Source organism: Petromyzon marinus, chromosome 62 (assembly GCF_048934315.1).
Source record: "Petromyzon marinus isolate PM22_M1 ecotype Great Lakes invasive population chromosome 62, UKy_Petmar_22M1.pri1.0, whole genome shotgun sequence".
In the NCBI taxonomy this organism is placed as follows: Eukaryota; Metazoa; Chordata; class Hyperoartia; order Petromyzontiformes; family Petromyzontidae; genus Petromyzon; species Petromyzon marinus.
In genome coordinates, this window is record NC_133728.1 from 1788804 (window position 1) to 1812971 (window position 24168).

Here is a 24168-nt window from a genome sequence, read left to right on the forward strand (position 1 = left end):
GCGGGTCGCGACGGAGTCGCCAAAATAAATAAATAATTAACGATTTCGACTTCCGTTCATTCGTGACCCCGGGGTCCCGCCATAAGGTTCAAGTGCTGTTAGCGAGTAACGGCGCCTTCGAAGGCCGCCACGAGGGGGTGGGGTGGCCAGCACCAACGCCCGACGCAAGCAAAGACAAAGATCCCCCGTGTAGCCTTAACAGACTGTAGGGGCAAGTGCTGTTAGCGAGCACCTATGAAGGCCGGAACGGTACACGAGGGGGTGGGGTGGCCAGCACCACGCCCGACCGCCTTTGTCTCCCTAGTGGAAATGTTTACACACCGCACCAGGTACTCATTTGAGTTCAGATAATCGTCACTGGGTGTTGGCCGTGAGCGGGAATCGAACCCGGGTCGCCAGGTTCATAGCGCAGCGTAGCGCTAACCGCTGCACCACCGCTCCCCGACGCAAGCGCACACAGACACGCACGCAGAGGCTGGTATGAAAAATAAAGAACCATTTTAATCAAGAGCGTTTTTTCCGCTGTTGTTGTTTCCACAGATTCCATTCGCCACCACAACAACCACAACGACCACTACCCCTTAAAAAAAAACCAAAACCCCCCCACCAACCAAAACGCCGCTGACAAAACGGAACCGTCACGAAAGATCCCCGAGGTGTGGCTGCGCGCGCTCCTTAAAATCCGACGTCGTCGCTCGGGACCGGCGCGACGCTCGCGCGGGCCTTGCCCGGCCAAATAAATTAAAATAAAACAGCGGCAAAAAATGTTGCCGCCGCGCAAACGTGACGTCGGAGGGACGCGAGCGGAGGGCGCAGCGGTTAGCGCTGCGCCCCCCGCGCTGTGAACCCGGCGGCCCGAGTTCCGTTCCCGGCCTCGGCCGTTATATTCCTGGCGAGCGACATCTGCAACCGGTGCCCCCCCCCCCGCCCCCTTCACCAACCCCCACTGACCAGCAAGGTGAGGTATGGTCAAACAACCCGCCCGTGACTCAGCACGGCATGGGGAGGCCTTCATCCAGCAGTGGACTGACAAAGCGGGATGTACATTTATCGAGGAGCGGAGCTGCCGCTGCTTCAGCTGCTGCCGCTGCTTCAGCTGCTGCCGCTTCCGCTTGAGGAGCTTCTGCTTCCACTTCAGTTGCTGCTGCTTCAGCTTCTGCTTCCACTTCAGCTGCTGCCGCTGCTTCAGCTGCTGCCGCTGCCGCTTCCACTTGAGGAGCTTCTGCTTCCACTTCAGTTGCTGCTGCTTCAGCTTCTGCTTCCACTTCAGCTGCTGCCGCTGCTTCAGCTGCTGCCGCTGCCGCTTCCACTTGAGGAGCTTCTGCTTCCACTTCAGTTGCTGCTGCTTCTTCAGCTGCTGCTGCTTCAACAGCTGCTGCTGCTGCTGCTTCGGTTGCTGCTGCATCCACTTTAGTTGCTGCTGCTTCTTCAGCTGCTGCTGTTGCTGCTTCAGCTGCTGCCGCTTCCACTTCAGCTGCTGCCGCTTTAGCGGCCGCAGCTAGAGAAGCATGTGCTTCTCGGGAGCCTGCTTGTGCGCCAGGTAGAGGAAGGCCATGCTGGAGAGGGCGCTGACGAGGAAGATGACGTCGAACCAGCGGTGGTAGAAGCTGAACTGCAGGTCTCCGAGCACCTGCGTGACGATGACGCGGTACTCGGGCGGCATGCTCATGCGCATGAGCAGCACCGAGGATACAAAGTACATGCCCTGCGCGCACACACACACACGTGCATGGGTGGAGTGCATGTGTAGGGTGTAGTGGGTATGGTGTGTATGTGTAGGGTGTGTGTAGTATGTGTATGTTGTGTGTAGTGTGTGTGTGTGTATGGTGTGTGGGTAATGTGCATGTAGTGTGTGTGTAGTTAGTGTATGTAGGTGTGTAGTGTGTATGTATGGTGTGTGTATGGTGTGTGTGTGTGTGTAGTTTATGTAGGATGTGTGCGTGTTTAGTGTGTAGGTTTGTAGTGTGTGTATGGAGTGTAGTGTGGATGTGTGGTGTGCAATGTATGTAGTGTAGTGTGTGTGTATAGCGTGTGTAGTATGTGTGTAGTGTAGTGTGTATGTAGTGGTGTGTGTAGTGTGTGCATTATGTATGTAGTGTGTGTAGTGTGTTGGATAAAACATTAAAAACAATAGCTTAGTCATCATAGTTAAGTGCAAATTCTTATTCTTAATGATTACACAAATAGCCACTTGCACAATCACATAGACAACAAACAAAACACACACAGACAAAGATCCCCTGGGTAGCCTTTAACAGACTTAAGGAGCAAGTGCTTTTAGCGAGCAGCACCTATGAAGGCTGGCATGGCACATGAGGGGGTGGTGTGGTGAACACCACGCCCGGCCGTCTTTGTATCCCCAGTGCTGTTTACACATACACGCTTGTATGCATAAACTGTTTAAAACTACAAACTATTTTTTTAAATATTTTACCAGGTAAGGCCCGCTGAGCTGTGTAGCTCGTTTTCAGAAGCGACCACCTGGCCATCAAAGATGATGGCTCAGCAAAAGTGGGTTAACCGCGTGTACATTTACAGCAGGCAAATACTCCAAACGCGTGGTGATGTCGAATCTAAATGTGGAGGGGAAAAAAACCGAGGGCCCAGAGAAAAATCCACACGACCACGAGTGAGAGAGACACCGCAAACTCCAAATATACAGCAGCAGGTGTCAGGGTCAGGATCAAACCCACGACCTCCTGTAGATCAGGCGAGGTAGTTAACATCTCATGGTCACCGTGATGATGATGAGAGAGAGAGAGACACGCAAACTCCAAATATACAGCAGCAGGTGTCAGGGTCAGGATCAAACCCACGACCTCCTGTAGACCAGGCGAGGTAGTTAATATTTCACCACTGTGATGATGATAGAGAGAGACACCGTAAACTCCAAATATACAGCAGGTGTCAGGGTCAGGATCAAATCCACGACCTCCTGTAGACCAGGCGAGGTAGTTTATATTTCACCATTGTGATGATGAGTGACAGAGACACCGCAAACTCCAAATATACAGCAGGTGTCAGGGTCAGGATTAAACCCACGATCTCCTGTATACCAGGCGAGGTAGTTAACATATCCTGCTCACTGCACTGCACTCACCATGATCTGAGCCAACACAAGCACGATGACATTCGATGACTTGCTGCTTGAGATAGCGTAGAAAAACTGCAAAAGAACAAGAGTCGTGCAACGTGACCTTACTGTTTGGAGTAATAAACAACAGCGTGTATTCTCTGGATTACCAGATGCTTTGGAAAGCAAGATGCACGTGCCAGGTGTCTCAGTAAAGAGACTGCTTTGTGTGTGTTTAGTTTGTTGTCCTTCCCTCCCCACCTCCGATTAGCACGGTTGGCTACGTAACCTGTCAAAGCAATTCAACATTCATACAGCACTGCCCATAGACTCATCACTGCCCCATAGACTCATCACTGCACCATAGACTAATCACTGCACCATAGACTCATCACTGCCCCATAGACTCATCACTGCACCATAGACTTATCACTGCACCATACACTCACCACTGCCCATAGACTCAGCACTGCACCATAGACTCATCACTGCACCATAGATTCATCACCGCACCATAGACATCACTGCACCATAGACTCAACACTGCTCATAGACTCATCACTGCCCCATAGACTCATCACTGCACCATAGACTCATCACTGCCCCATAGACTCATCACTGCACCATAGACATCACTGCACCATAGACTCAACACTGCCTATAGACTCATCACTGCACCATACACTCACCACTGCCCATAGACTCAGCAGTGCACCATAGACTCATCACTGCACCATAGACATCACTGCACCGTAGACTCACCACTGCCCATAGACTCAGCACTGCACCATAGACTCATCACTGCTCATAGACTCATCACTGCCCATAGACTCAACACTGCCTATAGACTCATCACTGTACCATAGACTCAACACTGCCTATAGACTCATCACTGCACCATAGACTCAACACTGCACCATAGACTCACCACTACCCATAGACTCAGCACTGCACCATAGACTCATCACTGCACCATAGACTCATCACTGCACCATAGACATCACTGCACCATAGACTCACCACTGCCCATAGACTCAGCACTGCACCATAGACTCATCACTGCCTATAGACTCATCACTGCACCATAGACTCAACACTGTCCATAGACTCATCACTGCCCCATAGACTCAACACTGCACCATAGACTAAACACTGCCCATAGACTCAACACTGCACCATAGACTCAACACTGCCCATAGACTCATCACTGCCCATAGACTCAACACTTCACCATAGACTCATCACTGCACCATAGACTCAACACTGCCCATAGACTCAACACTACCCATAGACTCACCACTGTCAATTGATTGCTTTTCATGTCTAGTTTGTTGTCGTTCCCCCGCACCTCCGATTAGCGCGGTTAGCTACACGCGTTGCGAAAGAAGTTCAACGTACCCACGTACATAAAGGCACACAAATCTGATCACACACACACACACATGCACGCGCCTACCACCTTGTTGGGCCATACTTCCACCACGCTGGTCAATGGGTCTGCACGTGCACGTTGTTCTCGCTAACAGTGCACTTGAGATCGTCGTTTTTGTGTGTGTGCACGTGTGTGCATGTCTGTAGGGAGCGGTAGTGTAGCGGTTAGCGCGCTGCGCTACGAACCCGGTTACCCAAGTTCGATTCCCGCTCAAGGCCAACACCAGTGTCGGTTATCTGAACCGGTCCTGGGCCTCTCCTAGGTCGACTCAGCCTCAAATGAGTAGCTGGTAGGGTGTGTAGCAAACATCTCTACTGGGGAGACAAAAGCGGCCAGGCGTGGTGCTGGCCACCCACCCCCTCGCGTGCCGTTCCGGTCTTCATAGGTGCTACTCGCTGACAGCACTTGCCCAAACAGTCTGTTACAGGCTATACAGGGGATCTTTGTCTTTGTGTTTGCACGAGTGTCTGTGTGAGCCCCACCTTAGTGAGAGTGATGAGGAGGCCTCGGATAGACGTGACGATGATAATCCCAACGAGAATAAATGAAATGTGCTGAGACCAGAACTTAACCTGCACAGGGGAGGGCAACACGATGTATTTTTAAACCCACACCCACCCACACACCCTTTTTTATATGCATATGAATGTACACATATATATACACATATATACGAAGGTACATGTATAATACACAATAACAAAAATCGCCGTTCACCAGTCAGTGGCGGTGACGTCACCACGGCACCTGTGCCAGGCTAGGTGCATTTGAGGCTGTCACGTGAAGTGTCGAAGGCTCAATGCTGGCAGGAGGTCATGAAACAGACCCTGAAGGTGCCATGGGTTCATTGACTGAGATGACCGGCAGTTGCACCATCTGTGCCCCCCACTGTGCCAACTGTCTCCGTTTTAGCCGCCCGGTGCTCCGTTCGTTGTTGTGAGCGTCGTTCCTCTGCCCTCTGTTGTTGCTGGAGCGACTGCCTCCAACTTCCCAGTAGCAGCGTTCTTCACGAGGCTGATCTTGACACAGCTGGTACCAGCCATCGGAAAGTCCACTCAGCTTCACATCCTCCCGTATCGTATCACTCCATCTCTTCTCTAGCCCATGCCGCCCCCGTTCAGCCCGATCCATACCGGCCAAACATAAGCCGCTTGGGCATGCAGTGGCTGGGCATTTGCACACAACCACACACGTGCACATGCACAAAGGTCCCCCGTATAGCCTTTAACAGACTGTTGGGACAAGTGCTGTTAGTGAGTAGCAGCGCCTACGAAGGCAGGGCACGGCACACAAAGAGAGGGGTGGGTGTCTAGCGCGCACTCATACTCACGTCAAAATGAATGCCCAGGTAATTGACAGTGATTTCAATTCCACGTGTCACTGGGTCCGTTTTTCCAACTCGGTCAAACACGATATTTATAGTGGCCTAAAAAACAACAACAACACCACGGGACAAACAATCAACAAGGGACAAACAATTATTAGGAAGCCACTGGGAGCCAAGCATCACCTACATTGAAGACTCATTTCTTCAAAACTGCTTCTTGTTGTTGTGTTTAGTTTGTTGTCCTTCCCCTCGCACCTCCGATGAGCACGGTTGGCTACGTACGGTGTGAAAGAAGTTCAACATACACATAGAGAGACCCGTAGACTCACATTGAGACCCGTAGACTCACGTAGGGACCCATACTCACATAGAGATCCATAGACTCATACAGACACCCACAGACTCACGTAGGGACCCATAGACTCACATAGAGACCCATAGACTCACAGACACCCACAGACTCACATAGAGACCCATAGACTCACATAGAGATCCATAGACTCATACAGACACCCACATACTCACGTAGGGACCCATAGACTCGCATAGACATCCATAGACTCATAAAGACACCCACAGACCCACAGACTCACATAGATTGAAAACTAATTTCTTTACAACTGCTTGTTGGCGTTGTGTTTAGTTTGTTGTCCTTCCCCCCGCACCTCCAATTAGCACGGTTGGCTACACACGGTGCGTAAGAAGTTCAACGTACACATACACACATCACAGACACAAGAGTGGGCCTATTGCACGCCCCCCCCCCCCGCCCCGATCACAGCTGACACACGAGGACAAAGGCATGCGACAGAGCGGACGTGAGGAACGTGATCGCTGTCCACCGCAGCACGGCTCTTGAGTAAATCCACTGCTGGACGAGGGCCTCCCCCACGCTGCCGTGGGGGGTGCGGTGACCACTGTCTTTGTTCGACGGCCGAGCCAAAAGCCGCCGCCGCCGCTGCTGCTGCTGCAAGGATGACCGGAGTTGGGGTAATGATGGCTGATGCACCTTGACGAGATCAGCAAGGTGACTGTGGTTCATTTGCGACAAGCACTTTGTGTGTATGTGATTGTGACCTTTTAGAAGTAGTTTGGCAGTCGGGGGGGGGGGGGGCGGTGTAGCTATGAGAATTATGTAGTTTGTGGTGTAATTATTTAAACATTTAGTATAATTGGGACCATGACGCCAAAACAAGCGGCTAGACAAAAATATTATTAATGAGTGTGGAAACTGAAACGTGCGCTTTGGGGTTAGCTGCAATGTTAAGATTATATATTTTCTGGTCTCATCAAAGTAAACATTTTCTGACTACAAAGCAAGCAGACGACTCACCATGAAAATTTTCCATACGCAGTAGATTGAGAAGAAATAACCCATGACGTTGAAATACCTTCCCTGGAAAGTCTTCGAGTAGGCGATTCTCTCCTACAGAGTAAAACATATGCATTTTTTTTTTAAAAAGACGCTTTTATGAAATGTACCGTACTAGTAATGGAAGAACTCCACGACTCCAGGAAGTGGCCCCAGAGCTTGCCACAACGTAAGGGGACCGTGGGCAATTACAGCCAACGTCAGTTTACCGTGGACAATTAGACCCAAGCCGAAACATAGCATATAAAAAATATTGTTTTCTTTTTTTGTGATAGAATATAGTTATTGTCATCACTATAACATTAGTATACCAAGTTTGCAGTCGATACCACAATGGGAAGTGGGTTAAAATTGAGTTACAAGATTTGAGGATACGACAACAACAACAACGACAACAACAACAGACAGAGTGAGTTCAATAAAAAAAAGCGTCGATATCACATTACTCCTGGTACCGCGGCCAACCGCGACACGCAGCGGGATCGGAGCGTCGCAACCATTGTGACGCAGCGGGTACGAGCCCCAGGTGTGCCGCGGTGTTTTTTGGAATGTCGCTAAGAAGGAACGGACCTTAGTAGGCCATCTCCCCACGGTGGCTAGGAGATGTTAACTACCTTCACCTGGTATGCAGGAGGTCCGTGGGTTCGATCCCGACCCTGACGACGCCTGCTGCTGTGTATTTGTAGTTTGCGAGTCTCTCTCCCCGTGGTCGCGTGGATTTTTCTCCCGGTCCTTCCGGTATTGCCCCCACATTTTAGAATCAACATCACCACACGTTTGGAGTATTTGGCTGTTACTAGAATTTTCCACGTGATGATGATGATGATGAAGCCCACTTCGTAGAGCTATCATTAGTGATTGGCCGGGTCGCTTCTCGGTGGGGCCTTACCTGATAATATAAAAAAATAGTAAATAGTTGTGAATCAAGCTGCTTTATACCGGGGCAGCCCATCTCCTCTAATCGGCCCAGTATTCTGAGGACACGGTGTGCCCGACATTCCCGTGCAACGGCGGCTGTCGTCCAATTTCCCCACGAAGGCTGCCACGAAGCGTTGCTGTCGACACGAAACGTGTTGAGGTCTACGTCACGTTTACTTGCGCACCACCGCCAAATGCAGCATACTCGTCATCATCACGCGAATAATTCGAGATTCTGAAGATGCTTCTGCCGCCCCGCCGCCGCTGACCTTGTTGGCGTGGAGATCGACGACCTCCAGGAACAGCTGCCGACTCAGCTCCTCCAACGCGTCCACCTCCTGCTGCAGAAGCGAGAGGTCTGGGGGGGGCGGCGGCCGTCGTCAAGGATCTGACGCGAACCAACAGGGGAGCGCGCAACGGCCCCCGCCCGTCGCGTCGCGGCACTTGCCGACGCGGTGGCCGGCAAGGCTCGATTGGCTGCGACCCGCTCACTCTACGGGACCCTAGCCAGCTGCTGCGTGTACAAAAAATTCTGCGGCACGTGTCGCGACGGGAAACTGCAGGATCCAACACCGTGTCCGTCCGGTGCTCGCATTGGCTTTCGGTTGCCGAACGAATTCATCGAAAGGCCGCGCTCGCTACGCACACAAAGTGAGGGTGCCGTGACTTTTGAGGGATACTCTCGCTGCCGGGCGTTGGCGACGCGACGCTGCGGATCATGCTCCAGATTCCCAGCGGCTTCCTCTCCTCGCCTCCCCTCTGCACCAGCTCGCGCTTGATCACAGCCATCCTGCGAGCGGCAAAAACCGCGGGCGCAGCCGCCGGCAACGTCGGCGTCATCGCCGGCAACTTCGTCGGCGTCGCCGCATCTCGTGTCGCCAGACGTCGGTTTTGGTGAAAATCGCCGCCGGCTCAATTGTACAAGTCTGTTCTCCTGTGTAACGCCGCGCGTTGTTTTCATGACGTGAATTGGATTAGTAATGCGATCGAGTGAACAGAACTACGTCACGCGAGTAGGATTAAGCAGTCGTATGCCCGCCTCGGCGAATCATCATCATCATCATCACACGAGGCATTGAGATGCTGCTGGATGCTTCTAGACGCTACCCACGTGCGCCTCATCTTTGTTCGGTGACTTGGATATAACGCCCATAATACAGGTTTCTTTGGGTTAGGTCACATAAATATATAAATGTGTCGTTAAACCCGCCACCACCCGACACAGCCAATTTAGTAAGGTTTGTCACGTAAACAGAACATGCCAATTCGTCACTAGTACAGCACTAACCGGTGTATTGTAGAGCAAAGCCACAACATTTACAATCTGAGTACGACGTTTCGCCAGTAATTACAACCAGCTTCATCAGGCGACAGCCAGATGTGTGGAGAAATCTTCCTGTTTCGTTCCTTAGATAGAGGGGTAGATTTAAGGAACGAAACAGGAGGATATGGAAGTGATTGCAGACCAAATATAATTATTGTAATTATGATCACGCTTGCTTACCCAGCGACACCGAGTCTCAAGACTCCTTATCAGGAGGGTCCTGCCAAGATGTACCTCCTACACCTGAATGTTCCCCTCCCTCCTTCCACATTACCCACGCACCTCTTCTTCTTGCTACAGATCATGTCCATCGTCTGCAGGAGGCGTCGTTCCAGCGAGGCGATGTCTCCGTCCGTCACGCTCCTGGGTACAAACCCCCGACAGATAAATACGATTGTATATTTACATACGTAGAGCACCATGAGTAACTCAAGGTGCTCTCTAACATAGTTGGACACAAAAAATGGTATCAAGTGATAGAGATGGGAGTGCCGAGGGGCGGAGTGGTGGGGGCGAGGGGAGAGGAAGGGAATGTGCGATGGAGGAAGAGGTGAGGCTTGGGCGCCACGGTGGCTAGGCGGTGTTAACTACCTCGTCTGGTATGCAGGAGGTCATGGGTTCGATCCTGACCTTGGACGTCCTGCTGTATATTTCGAGTTTGCACGTCTCTCTCTCTTCCCGTGGATTATTGTGCGGGTCCTACGGTTTTCCCTCCACAGTTAGAATTAACAACACGCGTTTTAGATATTTGGCTGCAAAAAAATTTGCACGTGATGGTGATAAGCCAACTTCGTTGAGCTACCATTTGTGATAGTCAGGTCACTTCCTAAAAAGAGTTACATAGCTCAGTATGGGGCCTTACCTGATAAATATACAGGGGTCTGGATCGAACCCGCAACCTCCTGTATACCAGGCAAGGTAGTTAACATCTCCTAGCCACCATGGCGATAGAGAGAGAGTTAGGGGGAAAGAGGCAGACTCCACATAGCAGGCCTCTTTAGGGTCCAAGGATCGAACCCACGACCTCCTGTATACCACGCGAGGTAGTTAACATCTCCTAGCCACCATGGCGATAGAGAGAGAGTTAGGGGGAGAGAGGCAGACTCCACATAGCAGGCCTCTTCAGGGTCCAAGGATCGAACCCACGACCTCCTGTATACCACGCGAGGTAGTTAACATCTCCTAGCCACCATGGCGATAGAGAGAGAGTTAGGGGGAGAGAGGCAGACTCCACATAGCAGGCCTCTTCAGGGTCCAAGGATCGAACCCACGACCTCCTGTATACCACGCGAGGTAGTTAACATCTCCTAGCCACCATGGCGATAGAGAGAGAGTTAGGGGGAGAGAGGCAGACTCCACATAGCAGGCCTCTTCAGGGTCCAAGGATCGAACCCACGACCTCCTGTATACCACGCGAGGTAGTTAACATCTCCTAGCCACCATGGCGATAGAGAGAGAGTTAGGGGGAGAGAGGCAGACTCCACATAGCAGGCCTCTTCAGGGTCCAAGGATCGAACCCACGACCTCCTGTATACCACGCTAGGTAGTTAACGTCAACCCTCGGATCCTTGCACACACAAACTGTGTCAACGGCCTCGTCGTGAAACCAATCACTCTACACTCGTGAAACCACGTGGCCTGGAGCGAGTGTGACTGCGATTGACGCCGCTCTTTGTTCCCCACTCCCGGGTACGTACCGCAGGAAGTAGGACATGTACGTGTAGGGGCAGTTGACAGCGCCGAATCCGGAGAGCAGGGCCATGAGCGTGACCCCGATGACGCCCACCCTGCTGATGAGCTGCTCGATGGACAGGATCCCTGTGCCGACGAGGGCGGCGTGGGAGCGGGGACGTAAAAAAACGAGACGCGTGGAGAGAGTTCAGGGTCTCTGTTGGGGCTATCGGGCAGAGGGTGGGGTGGAGGTTCGTAATGACGACGGTGACGACGATGGTGCACCAAGCGTGGCACAAGCGCCGTGGTGACGTCGCCGTCACTTAGTGCCGAATGGCGGTTGTTCTGTTATGTTGACGATGGTGGCAGTGATGGTGATGGCGACAATGGTATTGGCGACAATGGTGATGACGATAATGGTGACGACGATGGTGAAGGTGATGCTAAAAATGACGATGGTAATGACGATGGTGACGACGATGGTGATGATGGCGACAATGGTGATGATAGTGATGACGATGACAATGATGGCGATGATGACGGTGATGCTTACCGTGCCGTGGACTCAATATGGGGAAGGGGTCTCCCAGCTTCCAGAAGAAGTACATGAACGTGACCCAGAGGAACACGGAGCACAGCAGCCTCCGCTTTTGCACTGCACTCAAACAACACGCGCACAACAAAAGACAAAAGCCCCCCCCCCACAGATGGCCACACAAAATGTTGGGGCAAGTTCTTTTAGATTGACAGGGTAGATTTTTTTTTCCAGCAGAATAGGGGCCCAGTAAGCTGTTGGGCTCTGTTTCATGTGCGTCCTGCGACAGTACAGATGGTATACAATATAGACGGGGTGCGGTGCACAAGGTTGTACAGTACAGATGGTATACAGTACAGATGGTGTACAGTACAGGTGGTGCGCAGTATAGGTAGTGTACAGTACATGTGGGGCACAGTACAGATGGTGTACAGTGCATGTGATGTACAGTACATGTGGTGTACTGTACATATGGTATACAGTACAGGTGATGTGCAGTACAGGTGGTGTACAGTACAAGTGGTGTGCAGTAAACGTGATGTACAGTACGTGGTATACAGTACATGTGGTGCACAGTACAGATTGAGTACAGTACAGGTGGTGTACAATACAGGTGTTGTACAGTACATATGGTATACAGTACAGGTGGTGTGCAGTACAGGTGGTGTACAGTACAGGTGGTGTACAGTACAGGTGGTGTACAGTACAGGTGTGTACAGTGCATGTGGTGTACAGTGCAGGCGGGGTGCAGTACAGGCGGTGTACAGTACACGTGGCGTACAGTACAGGCGGTGCACAGTACATGTGGTGCGCAGTACAGATGGTGTACAGTACGTGTGGTGTACAGTACAGGTGGTGCGCAGTACAAATGGTGCACAGTACAGATGGTGTACAGTACAAACGGTATACAGTCAGATGACATACAGCACAGACCTTAGTTCCACCTATGTAAGCTGATGCAAGGGCACGCAAAGGCGGTACTGTGGCGGGCACCTTGCCCAGCCACCTTTGTCTCCCCCGTGCTAACAACGGTTGGCTTTGCTCCTCCTCTTTCAACTGGGCGAGGCCTTCATCCAACAGTGGATGGATCACGGCCGCCGCCGACGGCGACGCTAGCAACGACACGTTCAACTGCGCCACGAGGGCCGCGTTGTGACGAGGCTGAGAAACTTCCAGTCGAACTTTCCCCGGCGAGCACGACACCACCTTGTGTCAGAGCACAGCGCAGAAGACGCCGCTACTGACTGTGTCCGTATCGATGACCCTAACAGAAGCAGTTCTGAAGCCACGTAAACGTGTGGTCTGCGGGTCTCCACGCGGTCTGTGGGTCTCCGTATGAGCCTGTGGTGAGAACTCGCTCTGAAAGTCACCTCGATGCAAGTATGCAACTCTATGGGTTTCTATGTAAGTCTATGGGTTTATATGTGAGTCTACGGGTCTCTATGTGAGTCTATGGGTCTCTATGTGAGTCTACGGGTCTCCATGTGAGTCTATGGGTCCCTATGTGAGTCTATGGGTCTCTATGTGAGTCTACGGATCTCTATTTTAAGTCTATGGATCCCTATGTAAGTCTACGGATCTCTATGAGCCTATGGGTCTATGTTAGTCTATGGGTCCCTATGTGAGTCTACCGGTCTCAATGGAGTCTACGGATCTGTATGTAAGTCTATGGGTCTCTATGTGAGGCTATTGGTCTCTGTGTGAGTTCTATGAGATCCCGGTGTGATCGCTGTAGTCGGGGGGGTGGCTGCAACCCGGATTTGAACGCCGGGTTCTCAGCGGTTACCGGCTGCGCGTGTCCAGACGACACAATATCATGCGTGACGAGCCGCCAACGAGACCGACTCTCCGCGCGCACGCACAGACGGAGGGTCGGTAAAAGCACGTGTCTGTGTGTCCTCACCACGCTGGCCAGTGGAGGCTGGTGAAGAGGAACTCCTTGGTAATTCTAGCGAGGAGAAACCGGTTTCACATTGGACGGGTGAGGAGCAAGGGGTGGCCGAGCGGTTCAGAGGCTACGCACGACGGCCGCGTTGGTAGACGACAATGATAACGACGACGATGAGACAATGAGGAGCCGGCACCACCGCCCGAGACGCGTGGTTCACATACGGGTCTCGGACGCCCGCGATTAAAACCAGCTTTTCTCAACAATTATAGCGAGGCGATGATAATAATAAAACCACAGGGACTCCTCGACTTGCGAATGAGTTAGGTTCCCCAGAGGTCTGTTCGAAAAGTCGATTTGTTCGCAAGTCCAACTTTACTCCTGTCGATTCCGAACACGTTGTAGGGTATTGTGTATACTAAACACAGGGCAATGGCTTTAAAAGTTGAATAATCTCCAGCAGATGTAGATGCTACTGGTTCTTCAAGTTCTGCAGATGTAGATGCCACCACCGCCATCTATTGCACGGCGGTTGAACGACTCTCGGCCTGAACGGAAAACTGGACATACGGACAGGTTTGTTCGTATTTCTGAAAGTTCGTAAGTCGAATGTTTGTAAGTCGAGGAGTCCCTGTATAACTTAAATATTATTTTTTATTTTTCCAGCTAAGGCCCACTAAGCTTTTTGCTTTTTTTTCAGAAGCGAATTGGCCATCGCAAATGATAGCTTTAACGAAGTGGGCTTATCTCATCATCATTACGTGGGAATTTAGAGCAGCCAAATTACTCTATAAACGTGTGACGTCGATTCTAAACGTGGAGGGAAAAACCGGCGGACCCGGAGAGAAATCCACGAGATCACATGGACAGCGACAGGCAAACTCCCAATAATTTTAACTTGTAACGTGCCACGCAGCATGGGCTTAACGCCGTTAACAGCAGACGACTCGGAGGCATGAGGATAGAACCGCGGGCAGCCACTCGATGACCTGGCGTCAACAACTGCTAAAGCTCTGCGGTCCTCTGTTTGTATTCATGAGTGCTCACATTTGAGACGAAACTGAATCGCTCGGAGAAAACCCAACGCGGTGCACAGGTGTAAACTAAAAATCGATTATTAATTAAGATATCGGCTGCCGAAAACTTACACGTTAAGAGCGAGTCATAAATAGTCAGGCGACACTGAAATAACATTTGAAATTCTCAGAACCGGAAGTGGGCGAAGTTAAGGCCAGATCCGGACTCTGTGTCATTTATTCTGTTGAGTGCGGCCATTGGTGACGAGGCTGAAAGCATCGGCCCTTCACACTCAGGAATGCCACTTAATCAGAGGGGCGGCTGAAACTCGGATTCAAACCGAGGGTCTCATCGGCACCGGCATTTAGTTTTTAGTTTGTTGTCCTTCCCCCACACCTCTGATTACCAGGGTTGGCTATGAATGGTGCGAGAGAAGTTCAGCATACATACATACAATGCCCATCGACTCAAGACTGCACCATAATCTCAACACTGCCCATAGACTCAACACTGTACCATAGACTCAACAGTGCACCATAGACTCAACACTGCACCATAGACTCAACACTACCTATAGACTCAACACTGCAGCATAGACTCAACACTGCAGCATAGACTCAACACTGCCCATAGACTCAACACTGCACCAAAGACTCATCACTACCCATAGACTCATCACTGCCTATAGACTCAAGACTGCAGCATAGACTCAACACTGCCCATAGACTGCTCTGTGTTTAGTTTGTTTTCCTTCCCCGGCACCTCCGATTAGCACGGTTGGCTACGTACGGTGCGAGACAATTTATACACACGCACATAGATTCACTTTAGCGCCGAGTCCGTGAGTTTCTCTTACAGAGGGAGTGAGCCGGTCTGGCGAACAACCACTCACCCAGTCGGATGTTGCTGACGACGAAGAAGCCGATGTAGAAAGGAACGACGAATATCAGCACGATGAGGATGACGTAGAGGTCCAGCTTCCAGTGGAAGTAACGCGAGCTGCACGCGTGCACAAAGACGGAGGTTCAACTCCCTCCTCTCCAGCGTAGCCCTTAACCGACTGGTGGCCGGCACATTAAGCGAGAGGGTGGGTTGGTGGGTGGGTGGCCAGCACTACTCCCGGCACATCGCACCAGGTATCCATATCAGGCTGGGTCGATGTAGGGGAGGCCCCAGGACCAGTTCAGATAATCGTCATTGGTGTCAGTGGCTGTGAGCAGGATGCAAACTCGGATCACACCGGTTCGTAGTGAAGCGTGCTAACTGGTTTTCAGTTTCAGTTTCATTTATTTGGTATAGCCCTGTGAGCCATTCGGCTCTTGAATTGGGTGCAACCGTAACGAACAAAAAACATGAACAAGAAAACATCTTAAAGTGACGATGCGCAAACAGGAAAAAACAGCAAAATCTTCCAGAAAAAGCACCGTACACCAACGCTGTATGCAAAAATCCCAGTGAGATGCAAGTCAAATAACAACCACAAGACACTTACAAAGATCCCCCCTATAGCCATTACCAGACTGTTGGGGCAAGTGCTGTTAGCGAGCACCTATGAAGGCCGGCACGACACACAAGGGGATGGGTTGCCAGCACCACACCCGGCTGCCTTTGTCTCCTCAGGTCATATGTTTACGCACTGCACCAGGTACTCATTTAAGGCTGAGTCAACCTAGGGGAGGCCCGGGTGCGATTGAGATATTGGCCACCGTCATTGGCGGGGTTCGAACTCTGGTCGTCGGGTTTGTTGCGCAGGGCGCCACCTGCTACACAACCACTCCACAATCAGGGAGCAGCATTGTGTGTTCCAGAATGTGCTGTTCATGCGAGTTTCCTCTGTCTGGTAGTGGCTGGTCATTAGGGGGGTGGCGGGGCCAGTTCCAAACCAGTGATACAATTCACAATACTTTGCTGCATATTATGAAGTTCAGCAAATGCAGGTTCTCAGCGGTGCTGGCTGTGTATCCATTATTAATACCCCTGACAGAGACAGCGACAGCCAGAACCAGGGCCTCAACTGAGGGTGTCTCAGCGGTGCTGGTCAAGAGTCTTTCACATCAGAAGCAGAACCAGAATATGTACTTATACCAGAAGAATACAATGAGTTACAAAGCCCTTTATCACAGATGTCCAGTCGGGCCACGGGGTAAGAACGTTAGACCAACAAACAATTCAAAAACACCATAGGAATGCATCATCATTATTACGAGCCGGGGCACGACGTTGGCGATGTCCAACTGCCACGCGAGAGACTCGGAACGTGTCTGTGAGCGCGAGAGCACGCGGGTCGCCCACCTTGTGTTGAGCACGCCCAAGATCTCGAAAATAATGAGCTCAAACATCGTGCACGAGAACGCAAACGTCACGGAGAAAACGATCTGCACCAGGTACCTCCGCACCTGCAAAAGACAAAGATCCCCCCGTGTTGCCTTCATTAGACTGTCGGGGCAAGTGTGGTTAATGAGCAACCTACGAAAGCAGGCACGGCGCATGGCCAGCACCACGCCCGGCCGCCTTTGTCTCCGCAGTGCCGATGTTTACGCACTGCACCAGGCACTCATTTCAGGCTGAGTCGATCTAGCGGAGGCCCACGACTGGTTCAGATAGTGATTATCACTGGTGTTGGGCGTGAGTGGAAATCGAATTCGGGTCACCGGGTTCGTAGCGCAGCGTGCTAATCACTGCGCCACCGCTCCGCACCTACACACAAACAAACACAAAGATCCCCTATGTAGTCTTAACAGGGTTCTGGGGCGAGTTGTCTTAGCAAGCACCGATGCACACACCCATATATATACACACACACTTGTGCTGTGAGTGGGTATGTCTGTGTGTGCTAATGTATGACAGGCTAAAGGGGAGAATGTACACAAGAGAACAATCACCGTGGAGATGGAGCGGCAAGTTCACGTGCAGGAGATGGAGACTGTGATGTCGCAGAACCGTAAGAGATGTCGATAGCATGGAGAGGACTTCACCTAACAGTGTATAGGTCGTCGCTCATGATGATGTAGAGCAATGGTTCTCCAACTATGTTGGCTACTTGTACTACATGTTGAATGTTGTTTCAACCAACTAGCCCCTTGCCTGACCCAACAGAAACCGCCACTTTTTCCGACATAGTTCCGACATAGTAACATGCTAATCCCTCACACTCACATCATGCTAATCCCCCAGTTACATGCTAATTTCTGACTTTAACATCATGCTAATCCAACACATTAACATAGCTCCTTCAATGCTAAATTCTTCTGTTGATATGTAAACTCCTTGGTCAAGGCGCTCTGCTCCTCCCACCTAGCTTAAAAGACGCGGCTAAAGCTTGGCTGTGTTCACTGAAGCGCTGTCTTTCCGACAGTTCTGTTTCTTCACCTGAGGAAGGCTACTTGTGTTGTGGCCGAAACGTCGTGAGAATTTTTATTTTATTATGTTTTATTTTTATTATTTTATTTCAATTCTACGTGACTTTACCGAAAGAACCAAGAAGATGAATCCCTGCAGTCACGAAAGCTTTAAATCGAAATTTGACCCAACAGAGTTCTGGGAAATAAATGTACGAATAGTGAACGCCAATAACGTAAGCATATTAAGCAAAATGAATGTGACAGTCTAAAGCACATTTATAAATCACCCCATGTAACCCCATGGGACATTGCCACTTACACCCTGGGGGTTACATGAACCCCCAGGGAGTCAGCGTACCCACGATTGAGAACCACTGATGCAGAGTGTGGTGTTCATGAACGTCCATGTGCGTCGGCGTCTGTGCGGGAGTATACTTGTGCATATTCTTTGGGGCTTTCGGTAAAGTCACGTAGATAGGTTCAAAGAAAATAACCAAAAAACTACGACGTTTCTATCGCAACACAAGCAGTGGTGGCGTCTTAACATCTATGCACGTGACACCACGATGCTACGTGGGCCCATCAGCACACACTATCTTTGTCATGTGGCCAGTCATATGAAAGTACAGACAGTCCCCGGGTGACGGATGGGTTAGGTTCCCGACAAAAGATCCGTAACACCGAATTTTCCGCACGTCGGAAACTGAACAATTTTCCCCCAAAATCGAAATAAAATCCCAGAGCCGGAAAGAGTTGTGAATGACGAAAGGACTTATATGCTGGATGAGGAAGAAGGAGAGGAGACGGGAATTAGATCATCGGGGTCAACAACAGCCGTCATAAGTTCTAAGGCAGGGCTGCAGAGGGAGCCGCAGCCCTGCCTTTTCACGCCTCCTCGCTCCGCGGTCTTTATCCGCAACCTCACCGCGCCGCACTACTTGCGCTTACGTAACTAACGCAAAACATTTCCGCATGTTGACATTTTTTTAAACACGATTCATGGGAGCATTTCCAAAAGGTCGGCTTTTCGTACGTCGGGTCTTCCGCAACCTCCGGTGTCTGTCTGTACATTTCCAATGACCGAAATTCCAGATCACTCACCCGAAGCAGCAAAACAGACCACCAGGAAGCAGGCCAAGGCCTCAGATTGGCACAGAGTGGCCTCCAGGGTGATTGGTCGGGAGGCGAGATTGAAGGCGATCGGAAGGGAGATTTGAACGGAGAAGGCGGGAAGCGAAGGTGGACCGTAAAGACGACGGGTGACGACCGTTGGGGTGTAGGACCAGGAGTGGGGCGAGAGAAGGAATCCACAACATTTACAATTTGAGCAGCGTAACGTTTCACTGGTAATAACATCCAGCATCATTGGGCGATTTGCTAGAATCGTGGCAAATCGACCAGAATAGTGGCAAATCGCCCGATGATGCTGGATGTAATTACCAGCGAAACGTCACGGGTACTCAAATTGTAAATGTTGTGGATTTACTCTTCAACACACCGGCGGGCTGAAGTAGTAACTAATTGACGCGTTGTTTATGCGACCTTACTGGCTGTGTCGTGTGGTGAAGGGTTACGACACATTTAGACTTACGCGATCGAACCCAAAAACCTTTATTATGAATAATATTGGTCACGAGAGCCTACGTGTCAAACTGGGGTGAGTGAAGGTTGGAGAACGAGGGCTCGGGGGGGGGGGGGATGAAAGGAGAGCGCACGAGGAGACGTTCGAGTGAAAGACGGAGTCCAAGAATGTTGTGTCCGAATTAGAGGCGCCTGATAGTTCCGACGTACGTCGGCGTGATTACACATTTCAGAATCTGTACCCTCGTGTTTGTGCCCACGCGCGTATGCATATCAAACCTCGTAGTCCTTAAAGAGCTGCCGCATGAAAAACAGCCATCCAAATCCAAAAAATATTATCTGCAACACAAAATACACGCGACACCAAAAAAACGCAATCAGCTTTTTTTTTTAGCGCTCGTGTTTTCAGTCGTTCCAAATGTCACCATCATTGCCGTCACCATCATCATCGTGACAACCAATATCATCATCATCATCGGTACGTTCATCAACGCTATTATTATAACCATCAGAATAATTACTGTAATCAACATCATCAAAATCATAGGCATTACCATCATGTATGTATGTTGAACTTATTTCGCACCGTTCGTAGCCAACCGTGCCAATCGGAGGTGCGGTCATTCATTATGATCGTCATCATGATCAGAATCAGAATATTTATTTATACTATACAGGAGGAATCCGATGAGCTCTTTACTCACAGATGTCCGTGAGGGGCATGGGGTAAGAACGTTACAACACAATACGAAAACACGATTGGAGTGTAAACAAATCACCCAACACACACACAAACAACACTAAACAATCCCCCATCCTACCAGGCAAAGTCCACTAAAGTATTAACTTATTTTTCAGAAGCAACCTGGCCACAAATGATAGCCACTCAACAAAGTGACCTATTCATAATGAATGACGATCGTCATCATTCAAACAGGGCCAATGACGAATACAACTCTGTGGGAAGTTAACAGTGGTCACGCAATAGATGTCCTGACCCCCGGCCATGGAAACTGGGAATTTCCACCCCTGGCTGAGGTTCACCAAAGGAGACAAACACTAAAACCCAGGGAGACAATCTTAATCTATATACGACGTCCTTCTTATCAATCAATATATGTATTTTAACTAGCGTGTGTGCTCTAAATGATAATCAGAATATTTATTTATACCTGGGGAAATCCGATAAGCTATAAAGCTCTTTTTCACAGATATTCAGCAGGGGCACGGGGTCAGAAAGTGACATTAACAAAAAACTATTGGAGTGCAAAGTATAGTAAAAGTAAACACAGCACTTAAAGTATATATAGATATAGAAATAAAATTTAATTAAAATGAACAAACCTGTCGGGACGACAGAGCTACAATGTAGCTCTGTCGTCCCGATCTGTCGTACCGACAGGTATGTTCCTTTCACCTGAAGAAGGCCACTTGTGTTGTGGCCGAAACGTCGTGAGAATGTTATTGTTTTATTTTATTCTCATTCTACGTGACTTTACCGAAAGAACCAAAGAAGATGAATCCTTGCAGTCACGAAAGCTTTAAATCGAAAATTAAAATGTTCTCACCAGGTAAGGCCCAATGAGCTATTGAGATGGTGGATGGAGGGGTTTGGGGAATGTTGGCAGAACATGACGCCGTGCACAACACAATACAGATCACAGGACCTATACACCACCTTCAGTTATATTGTAACGATAAGTTATATTATAACGATAAGTTATATTATGACGATAAGTTATATTATAACGTTAAGTTATATTATGACGATAAGTTATATTATAACTTTAAGTTATATTATAAGTTATATTATGACAATAAGCTATATTATAACGATAGGTTATATTATAACAAGTTACATTATAACTTTAAGTTATATTACTCTGAATGCAGTGTTGTAGTATTGCATGGAAGGTACTGAACACACCACGATGAAGACAAGTCAGAATGGCCACTGCCTTATACGTAAGATGTATCACATGAAGTGCATTAATTTGAAACGGGACTTTTATTATGACAATAACATTGTAAAAAGTTTAAACGGCGAACATTACTCCCAACATTATGGACAATGTTATGCAAGGGGCCGCTCTGTACGACAGTTTACCTGGGATGAAAACATGATGAGCGAATCTGTAAAAAATGACATTTTCACGACTTGTAAAAGAGCCTACAACCTGAGAAATTAACTTTAAAACTCTAACGCGACCCGATCGCATTTAAAAATGTGCGTTTTGAGCAATTAAACACTGCACTAGCGCGTACTGTACTACGTGCTAAACATACTGTACTGTGCGCGAGTGACGTGTATAGAATCGACTAATCTACCGAAACAACCTCGCGCTATCGATTCCCCATGCCAATTTAACGTTAATGGAATCGAGATTGAAATCGAAATAAAATCGCGAGTGCGTTCATTTGCAATGCAGAATCGTGGCTTTCGCAATCGGTGCACCTACTTATCGATTCCGCTTATCCCCATGCATTTTTGATTTTATGAGTTAAAATTGGCAAATTGAAGTTGAATTTGACACAACAAAATTGCGTTTATTCTTGGATAAAGTACTCATTCACTCTTTTGGAATACAATTGTATCCGAGTACAAAGGAGAGGCCCAGGACCTGTTGAATCATTACTCGCCACTAATCTCAGCCCAACAAAAATAGTAACATCACACATTTTTATCAATTTATTATTTTATTCTCATTCTACGTGACTTTACCGAAAGAACCAAAGAAGATCACACATTTGTGTTCATTTGTAAATAAAGCATTTATTTCAAATGTGTTGCATACACAAACACACACGTGTGTGTGTGTGTGTATGCAATGTCTTGCATACACAAACACATTTGGTTCAAGTGATTTGTTTTACCCAAACGTACAAAATCAGAATTGGTCAAACATCCCAATGCAACGGGACCCACCTGAAAATCAGAATATTTATACTGCAGACATCCGATGAACTATACAGATCTTTTTCACAGATGTCCTGTCCGGGCCAGGCTTCCAGGATGTAGATTCTCATGATAATTATTATCTATTCACACGGATCAATCATGGCCTATGGCGAAATAACCTGGGGGATCTCTCCCCAGGAAAGTCAGAACTAAGCAGCTAAGCAGGGGGAGGCAAGGGGGGGGTGAGCCTGGAGAGTAGCACTTGTATGGGCCTTGACCAGCGTGGTGAAGTATGGTCAAATAATGGCCACGTCCCGCAACGGTGTGCGGAGAGGGGAGGCCCTCATCCCAGCAGATTTTCCCGCACCTCCGATTATCACGGTTGGCTGCGTACGGTTGCGTAACAAGTTCAAAGTACATACATCATAAACAACACAATTTTACCGTGCGTTCTCTACTCTGGGAGATAATGGCATCCGTTGACGAACGATTCGCTACCGGCGTTACTACGGGAGATGAAAACAACCTAGGTCCATATTCTTAGTTCTTTCGGTAAAGTCACGTTGAAGGGAAACAACAAAATAATAAAAAAATATATAAAACAATAAAAATGTTCTCACGACGTTTCGACCATAACAAACCAACACACCTGAAGACGACCGTTTGTGTTATGGTCGAAACGTCGTGAGAATTTTTTTTATTGTTTTATATACATTTTATTATTTTGTTGTTTCCCTTCAACGTGACTTTACCGAAAGAACTAAGAATATGAATTACTGCAGTCACGAAAGCTTTAAATCAAAACCTAGGTCCACTCAGCCATGGTCGTCACGATCATCCTTTCAGGGGTCATAAACTTCGAGCCACTTTGTGAGAAGACAAGACGCAATAATACCCGTCTGTTGTTGTCGTTGCACAGGCCTAAAGGATTTGCGTGGGTAAAAAATTCGTTTGAAGTTGACGTAGCGCGAGGAATCGTTTACGGGCCACAGGTTGGGAGTGACGAAGCAGATTTAACAGCGCCACGGTGGCTAGGAGATGTTAACTCCCTCGCCTGGTGTACAGGAGGTTGTGGGCTCGATCCCACGGTGGCTAGATGTTAACCCCCTCGCCTGGTGTACAGGAGGTTGTGGGCTCGATCCCACGGTGGCTAGATGTTAACTCCCTCGCCTGGTGTACAGGAGGTCGTGTGTTCGATCCCGACTCTGACGCCTGCTGGAGATTTGGAGTGGTCGCGAGGATTTTTCCTTCGGTTTTCCACTCTACATTTAGAATCAACGTCACGCGTTTTAGGGTATTTAGCTGCTATACATTTTAAACGTTGAGCCACTTCGTTGGCGCGATAAGTTGTGAAAGCCAGGTCGCTTCTGAAAAAGAGCTACAGAGCTCAGTGGGTCTTAGCTAATAAAACATAATTGTTTAAAATAGTTAAGTGTTTTCCATACGAGGTTTTTGGATTAGATCGCGTAAACATAAACGTGTCGTTAAACCAGCCACCAACCAACACATTTATATTTGTGAGATCTAACCCAAAAACCTCTATTTTGGATATTTGGATATTTGGTGTGAACGTCGACTACTACGTGCTACACTGAGTTAAGTGTCTTGTTTGCTTAGTTGCAATGTAACAAGAGCCTGGCACAAGGCATAAACCTCGACATGGCGGAAGGGGGGGGGTACGGAAACTCCGCGGACTAAATCCCCGACTCGGCACTCCTGGGTCCAACGATGGATGGTGGGGGGGGGGGACAAAAATTGGGCTCACTGCCCCACACACAAACACACACGTG

General features: G+C 49.2%; 1 protein-coding gene across 3 annotated transcripts; it reads right to left on the reverse strand.

Annotated features, from left to right (window-relative positions):
• Positions 1 to 481: 481 nt before the first annotated feature.
• Positions 482 to 24037, reverse strand: LOC116955821 (Golgi pH regulator). 3 transcript variants are annotated; one of them, XM_032977133.2, is made up of 15 exons: positions 21587 to 24037; positions 19759 to 19818; positions 16850 to 16953; positions 15450 to 15556; positions 13556 to 13600; positions 11671 to 11772; positions 11144 to 11264; positions 9729 to 9809; positions 8803 to 8912; positions 8392 to 8480; positions 7166 to 7258; positions 5836 to 5931; positions 4988 to 5077; positions 3101 to 3166; positions 482 to 1705 (listed from the first exon to the last, which is right to left on the reverse strand). In XM_032977133.2, exons 1-15 carry the CDS (start codon positions 21626 to 21628, stop codon positions 1499 to 1501), a joined length of 1413 nt encoding a protein of 470 aa, XP_032833024.1. In that variant the 5' UTR covers positions 21629 to 24037; the 3' UTR covers positions 482 to 1498. The 3 variants fall into 3 exon arrangements, with proteins under 3 accessions (XP_032833024.1, XP_075909743.1, XP_032833025.1); XM_076053628.1 differs by lacking the exon at positions 21587 to 24037 and adding an exon at positions 20652 to 21580; XM_032977134.2 differs by lacking the exon at positions 13556 to 13600 and having other exon boundaries at positions 21587 to 21922.
• Positions 24038 to 24168: the final 131 nt, after the last annotated feature.